At 50.0% G+C, this 17,575-nt stretch overlaps 1 protein-coding gene across 1 annotated transcript in view; it reads right to left on the minus strand.

The window, feature by feature from the left end:
• Window positions 1-13,428, minus strand: part of BTBD16 (BTB domain containing 16) — a 50,135-nt gene extending 36,707 nt beyond the window's left edge. The window contains exons 1-4 of the mRNA XM_043477225.1: window positions 13,380-13,428; window positions 11,333-11,484; window positions 5,046-5,119; window positions 1,928-2,071 (exon numbers count right to left, since the gene is read on the minus strand). Coding sequence (XP_043333160.1) covers window positions 1,928-2,071; window positions 5,046-5,119; window positions 11,333-11,484; window positions 13,380-13,397 — 388 coding nt within the window. The 5' untranslated portion in view covers window positions 13,398-13,428. The remainder of the gene's footprint in view (window positions 1-1,927; window positions 2,072-5,045; window positions 5,120-11,332; window positions 11,485-13,379) is intronic.
• Window positions 13,429-17,575: the final 4,147 nt, after the last annotated feature.

Raw genomic sequence — 17,575 nt, forward strand, 5'->3', positions numbered from 1 at the left:
CGGGGAAGTCCCAACTGAGACCATTCTAGACTTACTAAAGACATTAAAGATAGCTCTGTTTCTCCCTTCCAAATTCTCTTGATTTTCCAAAACTATAAGGAGATATACCTCACACCAGCCAGAATGGCTATAACCAAACAACACATGCTGGAAGGAGTGTGGAGAGAAGGGAACTCTCCTACGCTGTTGGTGGGAATGTAAATTGGTACAACCACTATGGAGAACACTATGGAGGTTCCTTAAAAAACTAAAAATAGAGTTTTTTCTTATTTTTAGGGTTTTTTTCAAATACCATATGACTCTACAGTCCCACTGTTGGGCATACATCCAGAGGAAAACATGAGCTGAAACGACATGTGCAGGCCGATGTTCACTGCAGCACTGTTCACAATAGCCAAGACACTGAAGCAACCTAAATGTCCATCGGCAGAGGAACGGACAAAGATGTGATACATATATACAGTGGAATATTACTCAGCCCTTAAAAAGAATGAAATAATGCCATGTGAAGCACCATGGATGGAGCTAGAGAGTGTCACACTGAGTGAATGAAGTAAGTCAAAGAAGAAGAAATATCTTAAGACATCCCTTATAATGTGGAATCTAAAAAGAAATGATACAAATGAATACAAAGCGGAAAGATTCACAGACTTAGGGTTGCTGGAGGGAAGGGGTAGTTAGGGAGTTTGGGACAGACATGTACACACTGCTATATTCAAAATGGAAAACCAGCAAGGACCCACTGCATGGCAAAGGGAACTCTGCTCAATGTTATGTGGCAGCCTGGATGGGAGGGGAAGTCTGGGGGAGAGTAGGAAAAAAACACACAAATTCTCTTCATTTTCAATGTACCCACTGTCTGGACCTCCACGACCTTTCACTGGTTGCCCAGGGAGAGCTGTGACCTGGGCGCAGGGGCCACGGGAGAAAGAGCTCGGTGTCACTTTGAAGCCAGTGGGACAAATGGGCAAGAAGGGCAGAGAAGATCCTGAGGACGTGTGACACTCACTACCGTTCTGCGGGAATGCCGTGGCCTGCTCTGGGCTCCCAGCTCCACCGGGAAGGGCTGACTCAGAGGCTCCGTGGCCTGGAAGATTCCGGCAGGCGGCCAGGTTCCTCCCCCTGGCTCAGGGCAGGGCCATGACGGGGTCTCCGGCAGCCTGTCTGGCTCTGGAACATCAGCCCTTTACTGCCACGTCCTGGAAATGCGATTCCATCCCGGCTGGCATGCCGGCTGCCCCGGAGGCCTTGAATTTTCCATGGCACCTGCTTATGAGGTGTCTGGAGGAGACGCCAATCTATTATTACCTGAGAAGAAGCTGGCAAGGCTGCAGGAGAGGAATGTGTGGGGCAGATAAGGGGCGACTGGGGATTACTGGGATCAAAAATCAATAGAAAAAAGAAAGAAAGAAGTGACCTAAATAGCTTTGGGTATGAGGTGGAATTAAGAAAAGAGAAACGAAAGGAAAAGAACCAAGGAAATTGATGGACACTTGTAAACCTCCAACCAGCATGCTGAAGGCCAAACAAGCCACAGATGTGAAAACCATGCCTTCTTTCTAGAAAACCCATCTGCAGACTCAACACCCACCCATATTCTCAAAGAAGTAGGGACAGCCTCCACCACAGCTGGTGGAAAAGAATGTGTTCTTGTGAAAATATAACTGATGCTTACTGAGTACTCACTCTGTGCCAGGCACTGTTCTAGAACTTTACACCTGTTCCTCCTCCACAGTGAAACACAACAGAACCATTATCCCATTTTACAGCCAAGGAGACTGAGGTTAAGTCCAGTGATGAGGTCAAACCATGAGCTTTGCTCTTAATTGTCAGGGTGATCGTGGTCCCCCAACAGGTATCCAAACGCCCAGCTGGGGCCTCTCTAACCAGAGGGTCCTTGGGGGGCCCGCCCTGGGTGAGATCCTACCTTGCAGAATCTTCATTGGCTCCTTCTCAGGGTTTGCATTGCCCCGGGCCAGACCCATCAGGTAGAGCTTGGCCAAGGTCTCAGACTGAAAAAGCTGGGGCTGGTGGAGTTCCCATTTGAAGCCAAGGCATTCGAGAATCACATCTGAGGAGGGGGAAAGAGACTGAGCCAAGGGTGTCACAACGCCCTGACCTGAACACGCGGTCACTCTTTCTCCCGCGTCCTCTCTGCCCATCCCGTTACTGAGCAGACGAGTGGGCAGGCGGCCTCACTGGCCTTTCAGGAACAAAGCTCCAGCCCCATGGAGCTTCCTGACAGCCAGGCGGATCCGATGAGCAGACTCACAGGGTAACTTAGAAAGCGATAAATGCCCACCAGAGCTGCCAACCAAGAGGGGCACATAGGCTGCCCTCCAACTCGGGGACTGGAAATAAAGCTCCATGGGGCAGGGACGCTGGCTGCCACGCCCTTGGAGGGGGGCTCACATTGTCTCCCCCATTACGGTGTTTCTGAGCCTCAGCGCTGTTTACTTCTTTTTTATTTTAAATATTTATTTATTTGGCTGCTCTGGGTCTTAGTTGCGGCATACGGGATCTTTAGTTGTGGCCTGTTGGGATCTAGGTTCCCGACCAGGGATCAAACCTGGGCCCCCTGCATTGGAAGTGTGGAACCTTAGCCACTGAACCACCAGGAAAGTCCCGCTATTCATATTTAGAGCTAGATGATTCTCTGTGGGGGCTTTCCTGGTGGCTCAGACGGTAAAGCATCCACCTGCAATGCAGGAGACCTGGGTTCGATCCCTGCGTCGGAAAGATCCCCTGGAGAAGGGAATGGAAATTCACTCCAGTAATCTTGCCTGGAGAATTCCACAGCCAGAGGAGCCTGGTGGACTACAGTCCATGGGGTCGCAGAGTCGGACACGACTGAGCAACTAACACTTTCACTTTCAATTCTGTTTGAAGGGGATGGGCTGGGGCTGTCCCGAGCACGGGGGGATGTTCAGCAGCACCTCTGGCCTCTACCCAATGGGTGTCAGTAGCCAGCCCCCCCACTCCAGAGTTGTGACAACCCCAGACATCTCCAGACATTGCCGAGTGTCCTCTGGGGAGCAAAATTGCTACCTGGTCCCCTGTTGAAAAAGTACTGGGCTTTCATTGTTTATTCGCTAAGTCGTGTCTGACTCTTGTGTGAACCCATGGATTGCAGCCCGCCAGGCTCCTCTGTCCATAGAGATTCTCCAGGCAAGAATACTGGGGTGGGTTCCCATCTCCTCCTCCAGGGGATCTTCCCAACCCAAGGATCAGACTCTTGGTTTCTGCAATGACAGGCAGATTCTTTACCTCTGAGCCACCAGGGAAGCTGGGCTGTTAGTGCCTAATTATTACCCACCAGAAAGGCAACAGCATCACAGAGAAAAGCCCACATCCCCAGGGAGCAGAGTTCTCATCAGCACTGCTTTCCTCAAGAGAATGGAGGTCATCAGAAAGCCAAGCTTGTAGGCATGAGCTTACAGTGTGAAGAGGGTTCTCTGCGGTGGCATAAATGATTAAAAAAAAAAAAAAAAAGAAAGAAAGAAAGAAAAGAAGAGACTTGGATGGAAGGCAGATGGAGGATCCAGGGATACCCGGCCAGGTGAGACAGGATGGCTATGGGTAAAGGGGGCTTAGAGGCTGCACTCCTGCATTAGCACAGAGCTGAGAGGAAGGGAGCCACGCTTGGGGTGATCCCTCCAAACCCTAAATCCCAGTGCCGGACAGGACCGGGGGTTCACCAGCCCCACCTCCGTATACTTCTTGGCTTTGTTATTATTTTGACTGTGTGACCTTGGGCACCTGTTTCCTCTTCTGTTACTATTATTGTTATTCACCAGCCTTATGATGTTGTTCGTGGCTGGGAGTCGAGGACCTGGCTTTTCATCTCAAATCTTGGGTCACCCTAGGTGACAGTCTGGCTCTGCTGGATTAGAAGGAATGTTCCCCCAGGACAAGATTGCAGAGAAAGGGTAGAAGTGCAGATAAAGCATGTCCCCCACCCCAGCCCCCACCCCACTTCTGCTTTCAGGCTGGCAACGCAGGGCTGACAACACAACCCATCGGAACTCTTTCTCCTGAGTCTGGAGACAGCCTCACAGCACTTCTCACCCACCTCCCACCCCACCATCAACCAGAATTGAAAGGTAAAAAGAAATCGATGAGCCTCCACTGGAGAGGGAGGCTGGCTCTGGCCTCAGACGGCCATGCCGTGGGGTGGGGCTTATCCATAAAAGCTCCACCAAGGAGTTGACCGTCCAGGCCCCTCATGGAGCTCAGTGGGACTTTCCCGGCTGGACAGACCCAGTCTGACTTCTCATCCTACTGCAGATAAGTCCTCTTGGACGAATCCTACTGCAGATAAGTCGCTTCTGCAGATAAGCAGATGTGGACATCCAAGTCATGACTGCTTAGAGCCCAGAGGGACCCAGAACAGCTGCCCCAGGCTGGATGTGCCTCTGCTTCGTCTTCCAATCCAAAGTCTACTTATTAAACTCGGCAGGTCTATATTCATCATGGCCATTAGCATATGAAAATGTGTTTGCCAAGCTTGATTTCATTCACTGTGCATTTGGGAAATAATTTTTATGGCACCTATTTACATGTTGGGAATTCCCAGGTGAAATAGTGAAGTGAAAGTCGCTCAGTCATGTCCAACTCTTTGCTACCGCATGGACTATACAGTCCATGGGATTCTCCAGGCCAGAATACTGGATTGGGTAGCCTTTCCCTTCTCCAAGGGATGCTAGTGGTAAAGAACCCGCCTGCCAAGCAGGAGTCATAAGAGATGTGGGTTCCGTCCTTGGGTCAGGAAGATCCCCTGGAGCAGGAAATGGCAACCCACTCCAGGATTCTTGCCTGGAACATTCCACGGACAGAGGAGCCTGGCAGGCTGCAGTCCATGGGGTTGGAAAGAGTCGGACACGACTGAAGTGACTTAGCACACGTTACACATGGGACACTGTGCAGTCGGCAAGAACAGAACCTTCCAGACAAGTGACCTGGCCACTGGTTTTCTTTCACAGAGACCACAAGATGCCCCTGAGGTTAGCAACATTCTGGGGCATCCACTGGTGACAGGAACTCACCTGCCTCTCCGCTTTGGATGGTCTTCTTCTTCAAATTCTCGGGGAATATTTTCTGAATTTGTGAAATGCATAACCTCAAGAGAAAAAATACAAACAAACAAACAAAAAAACCCAGGAGTTAACACTGACATTTTTCTTGATCTGCAACAAGTTATCATTCCAGTGAAAGCATCCTTAAAGCATTCCTGAACCAAACTTATCACATCTCTCCCATTGGGACAGTTTCCTCGGGTCCCCAGGGGTCTGCCCGTCTGACAAACTATAAGCTCTGTCTGATGACCAGCTCAAATCACTCATTCCTGTTATCAGCTTGTGAGCAGCTCTTACCACGGAGGTATGTGAGGTTGCATCTGGCTGCTGAATGACACCTCTTTGGGTGAGTGTCTAAAACAAAGCCTAGCATATAGTAGGTGCTCAATAAATAGCTGCTGGAGAAAGGAAGAAAGGGTTCTGGGAACCCTTACATGTCTGGGAAATTAACTCAGCAATACTTCTGGTTAGGGTCATGCATGCCCCAAAGTGTCCACCATCAAACTCAAAATCTACCCAAGGGAGTTCCCTGGGAGCCTAGCGGCTAAGATTCTGGGCTTTTGTCATGGAACAGATCCTGTAAGCTAAGCAGCATGGCCAAAAAGTAAAGAAGGATCCACTCTGAGCCAAACCCCGATCCTCTGCCAGGACATGGCACCACCAGCCTCCAGTTGCCCAAGTCAGTATCCTGAATGTTGTCTCACCTGATCATCTGCCCAGATCTAATGGGATGTCTTTTGAATTCATCCATCTCTCCTTAGATGAATCCTTGCCCTTGTTGCTATGACCTTCATCCAAGCCACCAGTATCTCCCCCTAGTCGCTGCCAGGTGCCAGGCATCCATGTGGTCCCCTCTGATGCACACCCCACACTGCAGCCTGAGAAACCATCTGAAACACCAATCTGATCTTGCCTCTCTCCTGCTGAGAATCCTTTGCTTTCTCTCCCATTGCTCCCAGGGGCAAGCCAGCCTCCTTAGTGTGGCTAACCAGCTTCTGCCTGTCTCTGCAGCCTCATTTCCCTGCACTGCCTGCTCCAGCCCTTCTCAAGAGCCAGAACCCACCACCTCTTGCTTCCCATCTTGTGGACGCATAGCCCCCTCACCTTTTCAGTGGATGAACGCCCACTCATCCTCCAGATAAGCTTAGTGGTTGTTTCCTCTGGGGAGGCTGGGTGGGAAGCCCTCCCCACCGCCCGTCCCGGGATTTCCCCCTGTTAAAACTCCTTCTGCAGGGTCTTCTAGTCACCTATTTCCCCATGCGCCCTCTGGGTTAGGCTCTACAGCCTTTAGAGACAAAGTTGGCATTTATTTCCTGCTGCAGCCCAGGCACAGCCATCATGGATGTGCTTGATAATGTCAAGGACTGGGTGATGACAAAGATAAGATGCTTTCCCCTCAACACTATATTCATCCCACTGAGCAAGGAAAGACAACAAAGCTGGAGTCACACATTCACAGCTTGAAGACAGTCATTCCAAGAAATCCAACCAGCCAAGGGACACTTGACCACAGTCCAGCCAGGGTCACCTTTGCCATGCTGTTTTCCAGTGATGCCAAAAATCTTTGTGGACCAGGGTGTTTGCAGGAGGGCTTGGGTGGGGAAGCCTGTGTCCAGAATAATATTGACCACATGCTGCCATTTCCAAGCAGAAATGATGATTACAAGTGACTCAGTTTCAGGAAGGCAGTGGGAGATGGAGTTGTTTATCCCACAGGAGCAGGGGGACTGACCCAAGCCAGACTCCAAGCCCCTAGTGGCTAGGGTCACACATCTGGCAATAGCTGGCTAAGGTCAGGAGTTCAGGCTGTGATCTCAAAATGGAGCAACAGATTTTGGAAATGATGGGGCAATGGCCATGAACTCAACTATCCTCAACAAACATCCGAGTCATTGGTTGAGCCAGGAGATGCCAGGTAACAGAAATAATCCCACTGCCTTTTCCTGGTGTCTTGGCTGCTTGCCAAAATAGATCGTTTATCCCACAGGCTCTGCAGCTCCCAAAGTTGAGGCTCATTTCAGGGTCATTGGAAAAGTTGATGGAACAGATGGCATCTGTGAGTTGTCCTCTTTGCTCTGTGGGACTAAGTGGTCTGGGATGAAGCAGGATGTTGGGAACATGCTGTAAGTCTGGAGCTCACTCCCAAGATGGAGAAACAAGAAAAGAACAGCAGGGGACACATTTGCAGTCCAGTGGTTAAGACTGTGATTTCCAGTACCGGGGGTGTGGGTTCGATCCCTGGTCGGGGAGCTGAGATCCTAGATGCCTTGGGGCCAAAAAGCCAAAACATAAAACAGAAGCAATATTGTAACATTCAATGAAGTGAAGTGAAAGTCACTAAGTTGTGTCCAATTCCTTTGCTACCCCATGGACTGTAGCCTGCCAGGCTCCTCTGTCCACGGGGATTCTCCAGGCAAGGATATTGGAGTGGGTTGCCATGCCCTCTTCCAGGGGATCTTCCCAATCCAGGGATCAAACCCAGGTCTCCTGCATTGCAGGCAGATTCTTTACCAACTGAGCTACCAGAGAAGCTCTAACAAATTCAATAAAAGACTAAGAAGAGAGAAGAAAAGAGGAAAGTCTGTTAAGTTTCTCAAGGACAAAAAGACTTCCTGCAGCAGACCACCCAAAGAGCTTTTGACCTGATACCTTCGAAATGCAAAAATGAAAGGGAGTGAATGTTAGCCGCCCAGTCATGTTCGACTCTCTGCAACCCCATGGACTGTAGCCTGCCAGGCTCCTCTGTCCTTGGAATTCTCCAGGCACGAATATTGGAGTGGGTTGCCATTTCCTTCTCCAGGGGATCATCAACATGCGAAACTCCAACTTAATTTACTGGGAAGAGTCATGCAGACCTTGGGCCCGCCTCCGGGTCTCAGTGCTTTCCTTCCTGAGAGGGAAATGAGGACCACGCGGTGGTCGCTAGGGGCATAAAAGGCTGATTCTTGGTACATCTGGTGCTGAGCAGACACTCAGCTCTCCGATCAGCGTTACCCCGTGGATCATGGTCTCTGGTCCACCTCTCCCAGAACTGCTCTCTGATAAAAACCAACGGGTCCCTTTATATCCTTGGCTCTTAGAGTGACCTCTTCCCACTCTCAGAGTGGGCTTGGCACTGAGATCAGAACGGGAGGAAACATGAGGCAGGATCACCTTTTCCTAGTGTCCAAGCCCTCAGCCTCCGAGGAGAGGTCCTTCCCCAGCCATACTCCTTCATCCGGGCCCTCTGGGTTCAGATGTTAGTTGTGCCCATACATACCAAAGAACCCCAGGGACACTGAATGACACGTGTTAATTGGGTGTTTATCCCCTAGACTCCATTCTAAGCTCTCAGTGAATTATGTCGCATAAATTCCCATGGCAACTCCGTAAGAGAACATCCCCAACTTGCAGATAAAGAAACAAAGGCACAAAAAGGTTAGGTTGTTGGCAAGGAGGCGAGCATTTCCTCATCTCTCAGGCTCCTTCTCCCCACAGTCCACACCCCAGTCCCAGTGGAAGGAAGCATGACGAAGACCCGGAAGAGACAGAGAGACGGAGTCGTTGGCATCTCTGAGTGATGGAGCCAAAGGCTCACTGCGTCACAGAAACCCACAGACACAACCACAAGTACTGGCCAGCTGGGCAGAACCCAGGACACTGACCTACGGGAGGCACAATTACATATCCGAAATAAACGCGAAGCTGGCAGCTAGTTAACTCAGCTTTCCACGGCCAGTGACCCGCTTTACAGAACTAGTGAAATACGGATTGGTCCAGCGCCTGTCAAAGTCAACAGCGCCCCCAAGTGGGAGAAGCAACAATAACAGCATCGAGAACCGGCTTGCTGGTGGGGGCGGCCCGAGGGCTTGGGGCAAGCGCCCAAGTATGTTTGTCCTGAGTACAGTTCAGGACTCCACCCTCCCCGTATCGATCTTGTTAGCTGACAAGTCTGAACATGCAGAAGGGTTACCAGAATGAGTCCTTTATTTTATTACCGAAATTAAACAAAACCTTTGTTAGGCTCTCCAAGTTTATGTTTCCCATGACCACATGGAATAAATCCCCACTGCGAAAATAAAGAAGATGAAATTTTGTGTTTGTTAAAGAAAAGCAGTTCCTCCCACACTGTAGTGGACTGCATCCATGGCCCCAATTACACAGCCTTTTCCTGCAGGACCCCAAAGTGTCTTTCCTGCCCCTTGACTTTGATTTTGATCGTGTGACTTGCTTTGGCTGGTGGGATGTTAGCGGACATGAGGTGGCTGAAGGTTTGAACAGCACAGGTGCCACTGGACTTGCCCTCTTACCCTCTGCTGTCACCACGACAAGGACATTTCCAGGCTAGCCCACTGTCTCGGGAGGACGACAAGGGGATAAAGGAGCAGATGAGCTGAGCAGTTGAGCTGAGCCTATGTGGACTGGCCGCCTAGGTGGGACGCCAGTCATTGGCTAGGGCTGACATTCCCCCAAACGGAACGGCCAGGATTAGTACCTAAAACTGCTGCTCAGGCTATAAAGATACATCTCTGTTCATTTGCCAGGAACAACACTGATCCCTGATTTAATCCTCCAGGTTGCTCTTCAAGTGTGTGTGTGTGCTGGTCATTCAGTTGTGTCTGACTCTTTGCAAACCCATGGACTGTAGCCCTCCAGGCTCCTCTGTCCATGGAACTCTCCAGGCAAGAATACTGGAGTGGGTTGCCATTCCCTTCTCCAGGGGATCTTCCCGACCCAGGGATCGAATTCACATCTCCTGCATTGGCAGGGGGATTCTTTACCATCTGAGCCACCAGGGAAGCCTTAATCTACAGCTCTTCAAGGGAGATGAAATTATCACCATTTCACAGATGAGGAAACTGAAGCTCAGGGAGGATAAGCCACTGGCTGAAGGTCACAGAAACAGTGAATGGAGGAGAAGTAATTTCAACCCTGTTAAATAAGACTACTTTGGTGATGCTAGTGATAAAGAACCTGCCTGCCAATTCAGGAGACATAAGAGATGTGGGTTCTATCCCTGGGTTGGGAACATCCCCTGGAGGAGAGCATGGCAATCCACTCCAGTATTCTTGTCCTGGAGAATCCTATAGACAGGGGAGCGTGGTGGGCTGCAGTCCATAGGGTTGCAGAGTTGGACACAACTGAACCAACTTAGCCTAGCACAACAGTCCTAAATCCCAGCACCAACGGCCATCACCCCCCAGGCCACCACCCCCAGCTTACCTTAGCGATTTCACAAACCGAGCCCTAAGGACCTCTGCCGCTTCGGCCCAGTCACCCTCCTCGGGTTTCTGGATCCATTTGCCTATATTTCCAGGCCCAGCTCCAGCTCCTGGCCCTGGCGCTAAGGAACACAACGGACTTTGGCAAAAAAACCCTAAGATTTCTTCAGGGCTCTAACCAAACAAAATATAAAATAAATTCAAAATTGTTTAAGGCCATGAGTAGCCAGTGCCAAAAATAGCAACTCATAGCACTCAACTTTTTTTTTTTTTTTTTTAAGCTGGGATTATCCGAGAATTTGGAGACCAAATCCAGATGGGTTTCGGTTTATTCACGTGTGCAGCACCATCATCTGTGGGGTGGGGGGCAACAGAGACAGGCTGGCTGGCGGGTCTAGAAAGGGAAGACGTGGCTACTCGCTCAGTAAATGTGGAACCAGGAGCTCTTCTGGGCCAGACACAGCCCACGCTCAGGTAGATCAGACAGCGCTCACAAGGCAGATGCTGCCGGTCCAAGGAGGCAGAGGCAGCCAGGCAGGTCCAAAGGGCCAAGGAAATGAAGTGTTCCTTCGGCAAACGGGTCCAGCTCTGCTTCCCCAGGAGAAGCAGCAAAGAACTTGTAACCTGGAGAAGTGATGCTCCAAGCCATCTGCTTAGAACACTCTGGGAGGGACCAGGGAGCCTGCTTCTCCCCCTGCTGGACATGCATGTTCCTGGGGGTGGGGGCGGGGGGTTCAAACTCTGAGCTAGGCCATCTTACTGTGTTTGTCAACAAACCAATTGATAAACCGAGAATCCTCTTAGGGTCCCAAGTTCCCAGTACAAAGGAAAATCTTGGGAAAAAAAATTCTCCGTTTCTCTGGACTTGTTATCACCACCCACAGACATTGTCAGAGGAAGTTGTCACCCTGACCCTGTCCATCCTTAAGGGATGCTCCCAAAGGCAGCCTTTTTGCAAATACCCAGGACAGCCTACCTGCCCAACCAGTGGGACCCAAGTGCTGGGCCCTTCCCAGAAGGGCAGTTCACCCTGCCGTGGGCCTTTGAGCTCCCTACCTGTCTGGGTTCTTCAGAACTTCATCAAAGTCGATGTTGGCAGCCTTGCACATCTGGGAGAGCCCCAGCAAGTCCCCCGAGAAAGGCTGTCTGGGGTAACGCCACCGGTTGGTTGAGCCAACGATTCGGCGTTCCAGCCGGGGTTTCTGCTGCTGGGAAAGCAAAGAAAGAGAGAACGTCTTTTTTTTTTTAAACCTCTCATAAATACCAGATTTTCAAACTGCACAGCAGAAAGGAAATTTAAGACAAATTTTAAAGAGCTGGTTAATTTTCAAAGCTGGCCAATATTTCTCCAGAGTCACTTTCTCAAGGCAAATCTATTGCGTTTAGGAAACAGAAGACTTTAAGTCACAAAGTTATCTGGAATTTAGCATCTGGAAAGGAGGTGCCAGGGAGAAAGATACCAAATTTAGGAGACCTGGGGCAGGGATTATTATTATTTTTTTAATCGCACTAAAATACACAAAATGTGCACTTCTTTTTTTTTAATGCTGAAGCTGAAGCTCCAATACTTTGGCCACCTGATGCAAAGAACTGACTCATTGGAAAAGACCCTCATGTTGGGAAAGATTGAAGGCAGAAGGAGAAGGGAACGACAGAAGATGAGATGCTTGGATGGGATCACTGACTCAATGGTTATGAGTTTGAGCTAACTCCAGGAGTTGGTGGTGGACAGGGAAGCCTGGCGTGCGGCAGCCCATAGTGTCGCAGAGAGTTAGACACAACTGAGTGACTGAACTGAACTGAATGAACTGTGGCTCACCTGGTAAACAATCTGCCTGCAATGCCGGAGACCTGGGTTCAATCCCTGGGTTGGGAAGATCACCTGGAGGAGGGAAAGGCTACCCACTCCTGTATTCTGGCCTGGAGGATTCTATGAATGTCCATGGGTTCGCAAAGAGTCGGACACGACTGAGCGACTTTCACTCACCACTATGACAACTATCTAGTTCAGAACATTGTCATTACTCCAAAAGGAGGCTTTCTACTTATCAAGCCATCACTCCTACTCCCCTCCCCGCCCCCCACACTCCCTGGAAACCACTCATCCGCGTTCTGTCTCTATGGATTTCTCGACATTTTATATAAATGGAATCCTATAATAGTGGCCTTTTATGTCTTATTTCTTTCCCTCTGCATGTTTCAAGGTTCATCCATGTGCCAGAATTTCACTCCTTTTGATGGCTGAATGACATTCCATTGTGTGGACAGACCACAGTTGGTTTATCCGTTCATCAGCTGATAGAATGATACTTGGGCTGTTACAACCTTCTGGCTACTGGCAATAGTGCTGTGAACATTCATGTATGCATTTCTGTTTGAACACCTGTTTTCAGTTCTTTGGGTATCAACCCGGGATTGGAACAGCTATGTCACTGGGCAGGGACTTTTCCTTAGACATCTTCTTGAGGTCCTAGGATTCAGCAGTTTCCTTAAGGAAGCAGTCCAATACCGCATGGATGTGAAACCTCAGATGTGCTGGCTCAAGGAAACTTACCCAGGACAAGTGCATCACAAGAGACCCATAGGAATGGGTGAAACTGATTCTAAGCCACCCCAGGGACCAGCAAGTTGGTGGGGAGGCAATGGACCACGGAATGGAGGATCTGAGCTCAAGTCTTGTTTTTGCCATGGACTAGTTGTGTGACCTTGGGCAAAGTATTTACTCTTTTCAGCCTCTTGGGCCTCATAGGTTAAATGGGAATAAAGCCAATGATAATGAGGCTGAAGGTGAGGATGGACCATGAGGATGAAGACGCTGTTGAAATGATAAAAGTTTGGGAACTCTGCTTTAGTATAGTGCTGGAAATATGGTGGGTGATTGTGGACTCTGAACCTAGATACAGCCCTGCTGAAGTGTGAACAGTGGTCTCTGACAGTGGGGCTCCAAACACACGCCCCCACCCCCCGCCACCAGCAGTCAGCCAATAAAGCCTGAGGTCCCTGGGGGCGTGGGACCCCCCTGGGGGAACCCGGCGGTACGCCTGTCACCAGGTGCTTCTGTTCCTCACCGTTGCCTGCCCTCCCGTGAAACTGAGCTGCTTACCGGATTCAGCATCTTCATGAAGGATCCTGGAGACTGCACAAAAGAGAAGCACCTGGGAAGTGAAAGAGGTGAATTTTAAATTTTCCAAAAACTTCCAAAGGGTCTCTTCAAAACATTATGGAGGAGATTGGCCCAAAGAATCTTTATTTTGACACAAAAGGAATGAGCAAGCCTCAAATGTGGGTGAGTGATCAAATCAAGTGAAAATCTGATTTTTGAAGGCACATTAGTAGAAAGATGAATCTCTGCTATTATGCTGGGAAAGTGGCTCAGATAAAGCAAAACAGGAGCTAATCCATGGTTTTCCACTCTTTACCCAGGTGATGGGAACCAGTGGAGGCCTATATGTGGACTGATCATGTAATTTGTCATTCAGATCAGGGCACTAAAAGGGGTGATATTAACAGTTACATCTGGACAGTGTATGTTGACCAGCACTGTCCTGGAGCATTAGATTGGAAATAAAGTGCAGATCGGGGGGAAGGATAGCAGGGAAGAGATGGGGAGCTTGGGAAGGTCACATACACACTGCTGTATTTAAAATGGATAACCAACAAGGCCCTACTGTCTAACCCAGGGAACTCTATTCAATATTATTTGGCAGCCTAGATGGGAAGTAGAGTTGGGAAAGAATGGATACAGGTATCTGTATGGCTGAGTGCCTTTGCTGTTTACCTGAAACTATCACAACACTGTCTGTTAATCAGCAATACAAAATAAAACATCTTTTTAAAAAAGAAATTAAGTGCACAGTGAGTGTAATGTGCGTGAATCATCCTCAAACCACCGCCCCCTCCACCCCAGTCCATGGAAAAACTATCTTCCACGAAACTGGTCCTTAATGCCCAAAATGCTGGGGACCACTGCCTTAAAGGGTTTTGAGGGTCAGTTCCTGGGTCACTCTAATCAGCAGGAGCTATCTGCAAGGGTGCCTCAGCTCTCAGAACCCTCCTGCCTCCCAGCCCAGACCCCCCGAAGCCCTCCTCTGCCAGCTGACCACATGGAACCGTGTCCAAGTAGTGCCCGCCACTCGGGACGTCCTGTGTCTCCAACACGGATGGAAGTGCCAGCGATACCTGCTGTCCTGAGGCTCCTTGTCCGCCGCGGGTGTGCTGACGGGGGAGCTAGCGGAGCGGAGGCACTCTTGTTACGTCGGGCTCTGAGCGACAGGACAGCTGATGGCCCTTCACCTTCTGGGGCTGAATGCTCGCAGTGCTCATGACACTCGGGGCTCACTGTTTTCTTCCTGAGGGCAAGGAGCTTTGGCAGGGGAGCCGGCCTTTGGTTTCCTCGGGTCTTTGTGGGCACCATGGCAACCTCAAGGAAGGTTCTGAGCACTTCCTGTTCTAGGCTCAGTCCCCTTGCAGGCTGGGGGCTGTGGGAGGGATGGAGTCTTACAGACACCAACTGGGGTGCCACCGACCTCCACCTCAATCACCCTCCTTAGGCATGCAATGTCATTACTGTTTCTATGTGGTGCCAGGCTTCTTACAGCGCCTGGGGGAACGCAATACTTTCAAAGGGGCCACAGTGAGAACCAACCCTGACATCCTCAGGCCTCATCGGTAACATAAGATTAGACTAGATGGTAACAATGACCCTGTAAGCGAGACAGCAAAAGAGACACAGATGTAAAGAACAGACTTTTGGACTCTGTGGGAGAAGGCAAGGGTAGGATGATTTGAGAGAATAGCATTGAAACATGTATATTGCTATATGTGAAACAGATCGCCAATCCACATTCGATGCATGAGACAGGGTGCTCGGGGCTGGTGCACTGGGATGACCCTGAGGGATGGGATGGGGAGGGAGGTGGGAGGGGGGTTCAATATGGGGAACACATGTACACCCATGGCTGATTCATGTCAATGTTTGGCAAAACCACTACGATATTGTAAAGTAATTAGCCTCCAATTAAAATAAATTAATGCAAAAAAAAAAAAAGATTAGACTAGAAGGTTCTCATATTGCTCCCAGCCTTGACACTCTGGGGAGCTCCTTTCCTAGCTCTAGTATCTAGAAATCCTTAGACAGAAATATTTAAATAAAAATATTTAAACAAAATTTGGAGCTTTTTATATTATTCAAAGCTATGCCTATGACTTACTTTGTTGGTAGATGATGTTTAACCTGCTCTCTCTGAGAACTGTCTAAAAGTTGGGGACAAGGCTGAGACCCTTCATCCCGGGGGTCAAGGTGGAATCTCACAGTGTTCTCAGTACCTTGGTCTGTGAAGCCTGTGAGGCGGGGAGGTGGGACCCTGCCCTATCACACCCATTGAAGTCCTGGACCTCCACCCCAGGGCTCATGGAAACACCAACAGTAAAAGGGACCTGGAGTCAGGGCAGCTCGTTAAGGCCTGAGGGTCTTCAAGTACAGCCTCTTCTAAGTCACATAAATTACAAAGCAGGACAGCAGAGTAGCTACTCTATCTACTGCTAACTGTCCTAGAAACTATAACACACTCGATAAAGGAGAGGCATCTCGAACGTACCTCCCTCCTCGCCCGCAGATCTATGGTTCTACCCCCCTGACACCCACTTCCTGTTGTGCAGTCGGTGACAGAGGAGTGTCCGCTGGGGGCGTACCCACCCCTATGTCCCCCCAGAGCCCAGCACCAAACTCGGCCACTGGGACCTGCTCAACAAACATCTTAGCTTGAATAACTGGAGGTGTGCATTTCTTTGTGGGTCAAGGTTCCATCTCGGCAGAAGTTTGTGCGCAAATAAGCAGATTCGCTCCTTCATTGTGGCTCCCTTTTGTCCACCCCAAATTTCCCCAGTCACCTGTCCCTGGAGTGCAGGGCCCCATTTAAGATTTCAGTTTAAGTCTGAAAGATCTAGCAATCACACCAGCTCCACTATGGGCCACACCCCCCCATGCTCTCGGGTACCACTTCTTAGGGCACAGCAAACAGGCCCTTGGGCGCCCTCTGGTGTCCACTCTAAGAAAGCATCCCAGGGTGGCACACTCTTCTCTGTCCATTAACAGGACCCTTGGCCTTGGCTGTGTACATCATTTCCTCCAGTTCTAAGCTCGAGCACCCAGGGCCTTCAGCCTACCTGAAAGTCTTCCTCTTTACACTCATCTCTCCACAAATCTTGGGAGCTGAGTTACTAGCCAAAGTTAACAACAAATACAAATAAATGGAAATGGCCCCCAGCATGTTTCCCTAAGGGCTTCCCTGCTTGCTCAGCGGGTGACTGAACAACAAACGCTTCCCTAAAGCTCTTTTCTGGTGGTGTCCAGTTGCTGGGATGTGGAGTGACCCAGCCCCATGGGCTCAGACAAGTCAGAAATCTCAAGACTTCAGTGGTCCCAAGACTTCACTTCAGGGGCTCAGACACCAAACCTCACTGAGCACAGCTCTCAGCTGCAACCACATTGTACCAAAATCTCCCATGCCACAGTCACAGGATTCCAGTGTGATGTCCATTTTATTCTAGAACACTCCAGGGATGAGGAGCTCACTACCTTCCCAGAGGGTCCCAGATGGTCCATTTCAGCCACTCCATCTGGTGACCCATGTGGACAGGCGGTGGAACACATGGGAAGGAACACCTGATTTGGCTCTGGTTCTAGCACTGTCTTCCCCGATGGCTCAGATGATAAACAAACTGCCTGCTATGTGGGAGACCTGGGTTTGATCGCTGGGTCAGGAAGATACCCTGAAGAAGGGAATGGCAATCCACTCCAGTATTCTTGCCTAGAGAATTCCATGGACAGAGGAGCCTGGCGGGCTACAGTCTGTGAGATCACAAAGAGTCAGACACGACTGCGCGACTAACACACAGGCTAGCACTGACTAGTCGTGTGACCCTGGCCATGACTTTATCCTCCCTCGGTGGAAAGCATTGACGCAGAGCCTCTGGGGCCAGGCAGTTTGGAGCATCTAGGTCTCAGAGCCTGAGCGCTGGCTCTAAAGTCTCTGGTTCTAAAAGAATCAGGGCCCTGACACTGTGTGTGTGCAGTAGAAGGCCCCAAGGGTATCGGGATCAGCTGGCTCCCAAGGTATGGGGAGCTGTCTGTGCTCCCGGGTCCAGGCCACTGCTGGAGTCCTAAGCTAGCCAGCCCTAAGCCTGCTTACCCTGCTCACTTAGTCCTTCCCTCGGGAACCACAAAGAAGTCTCTTGTTCACGTTTCCCCCTTTCTCCCTCTGCCTCCTGATTGACCGGAGTGCTTCTCCACCTGGTCCT

This window comes from Cervus canadensis, chromosome 8 (assembly GCF_019320065.1).
Source record: "Cervus canadensis isolate Bull #8, Minnesota chromosome 8, ASM1932006v1, whole genome shotgun sequence".
Taxonomy (NCBI): Eukaryota; Metazoa; Chordata; class Mammalia; order Artiodactyla; family Cervidae; genus Cervus; species Cervus canadensis.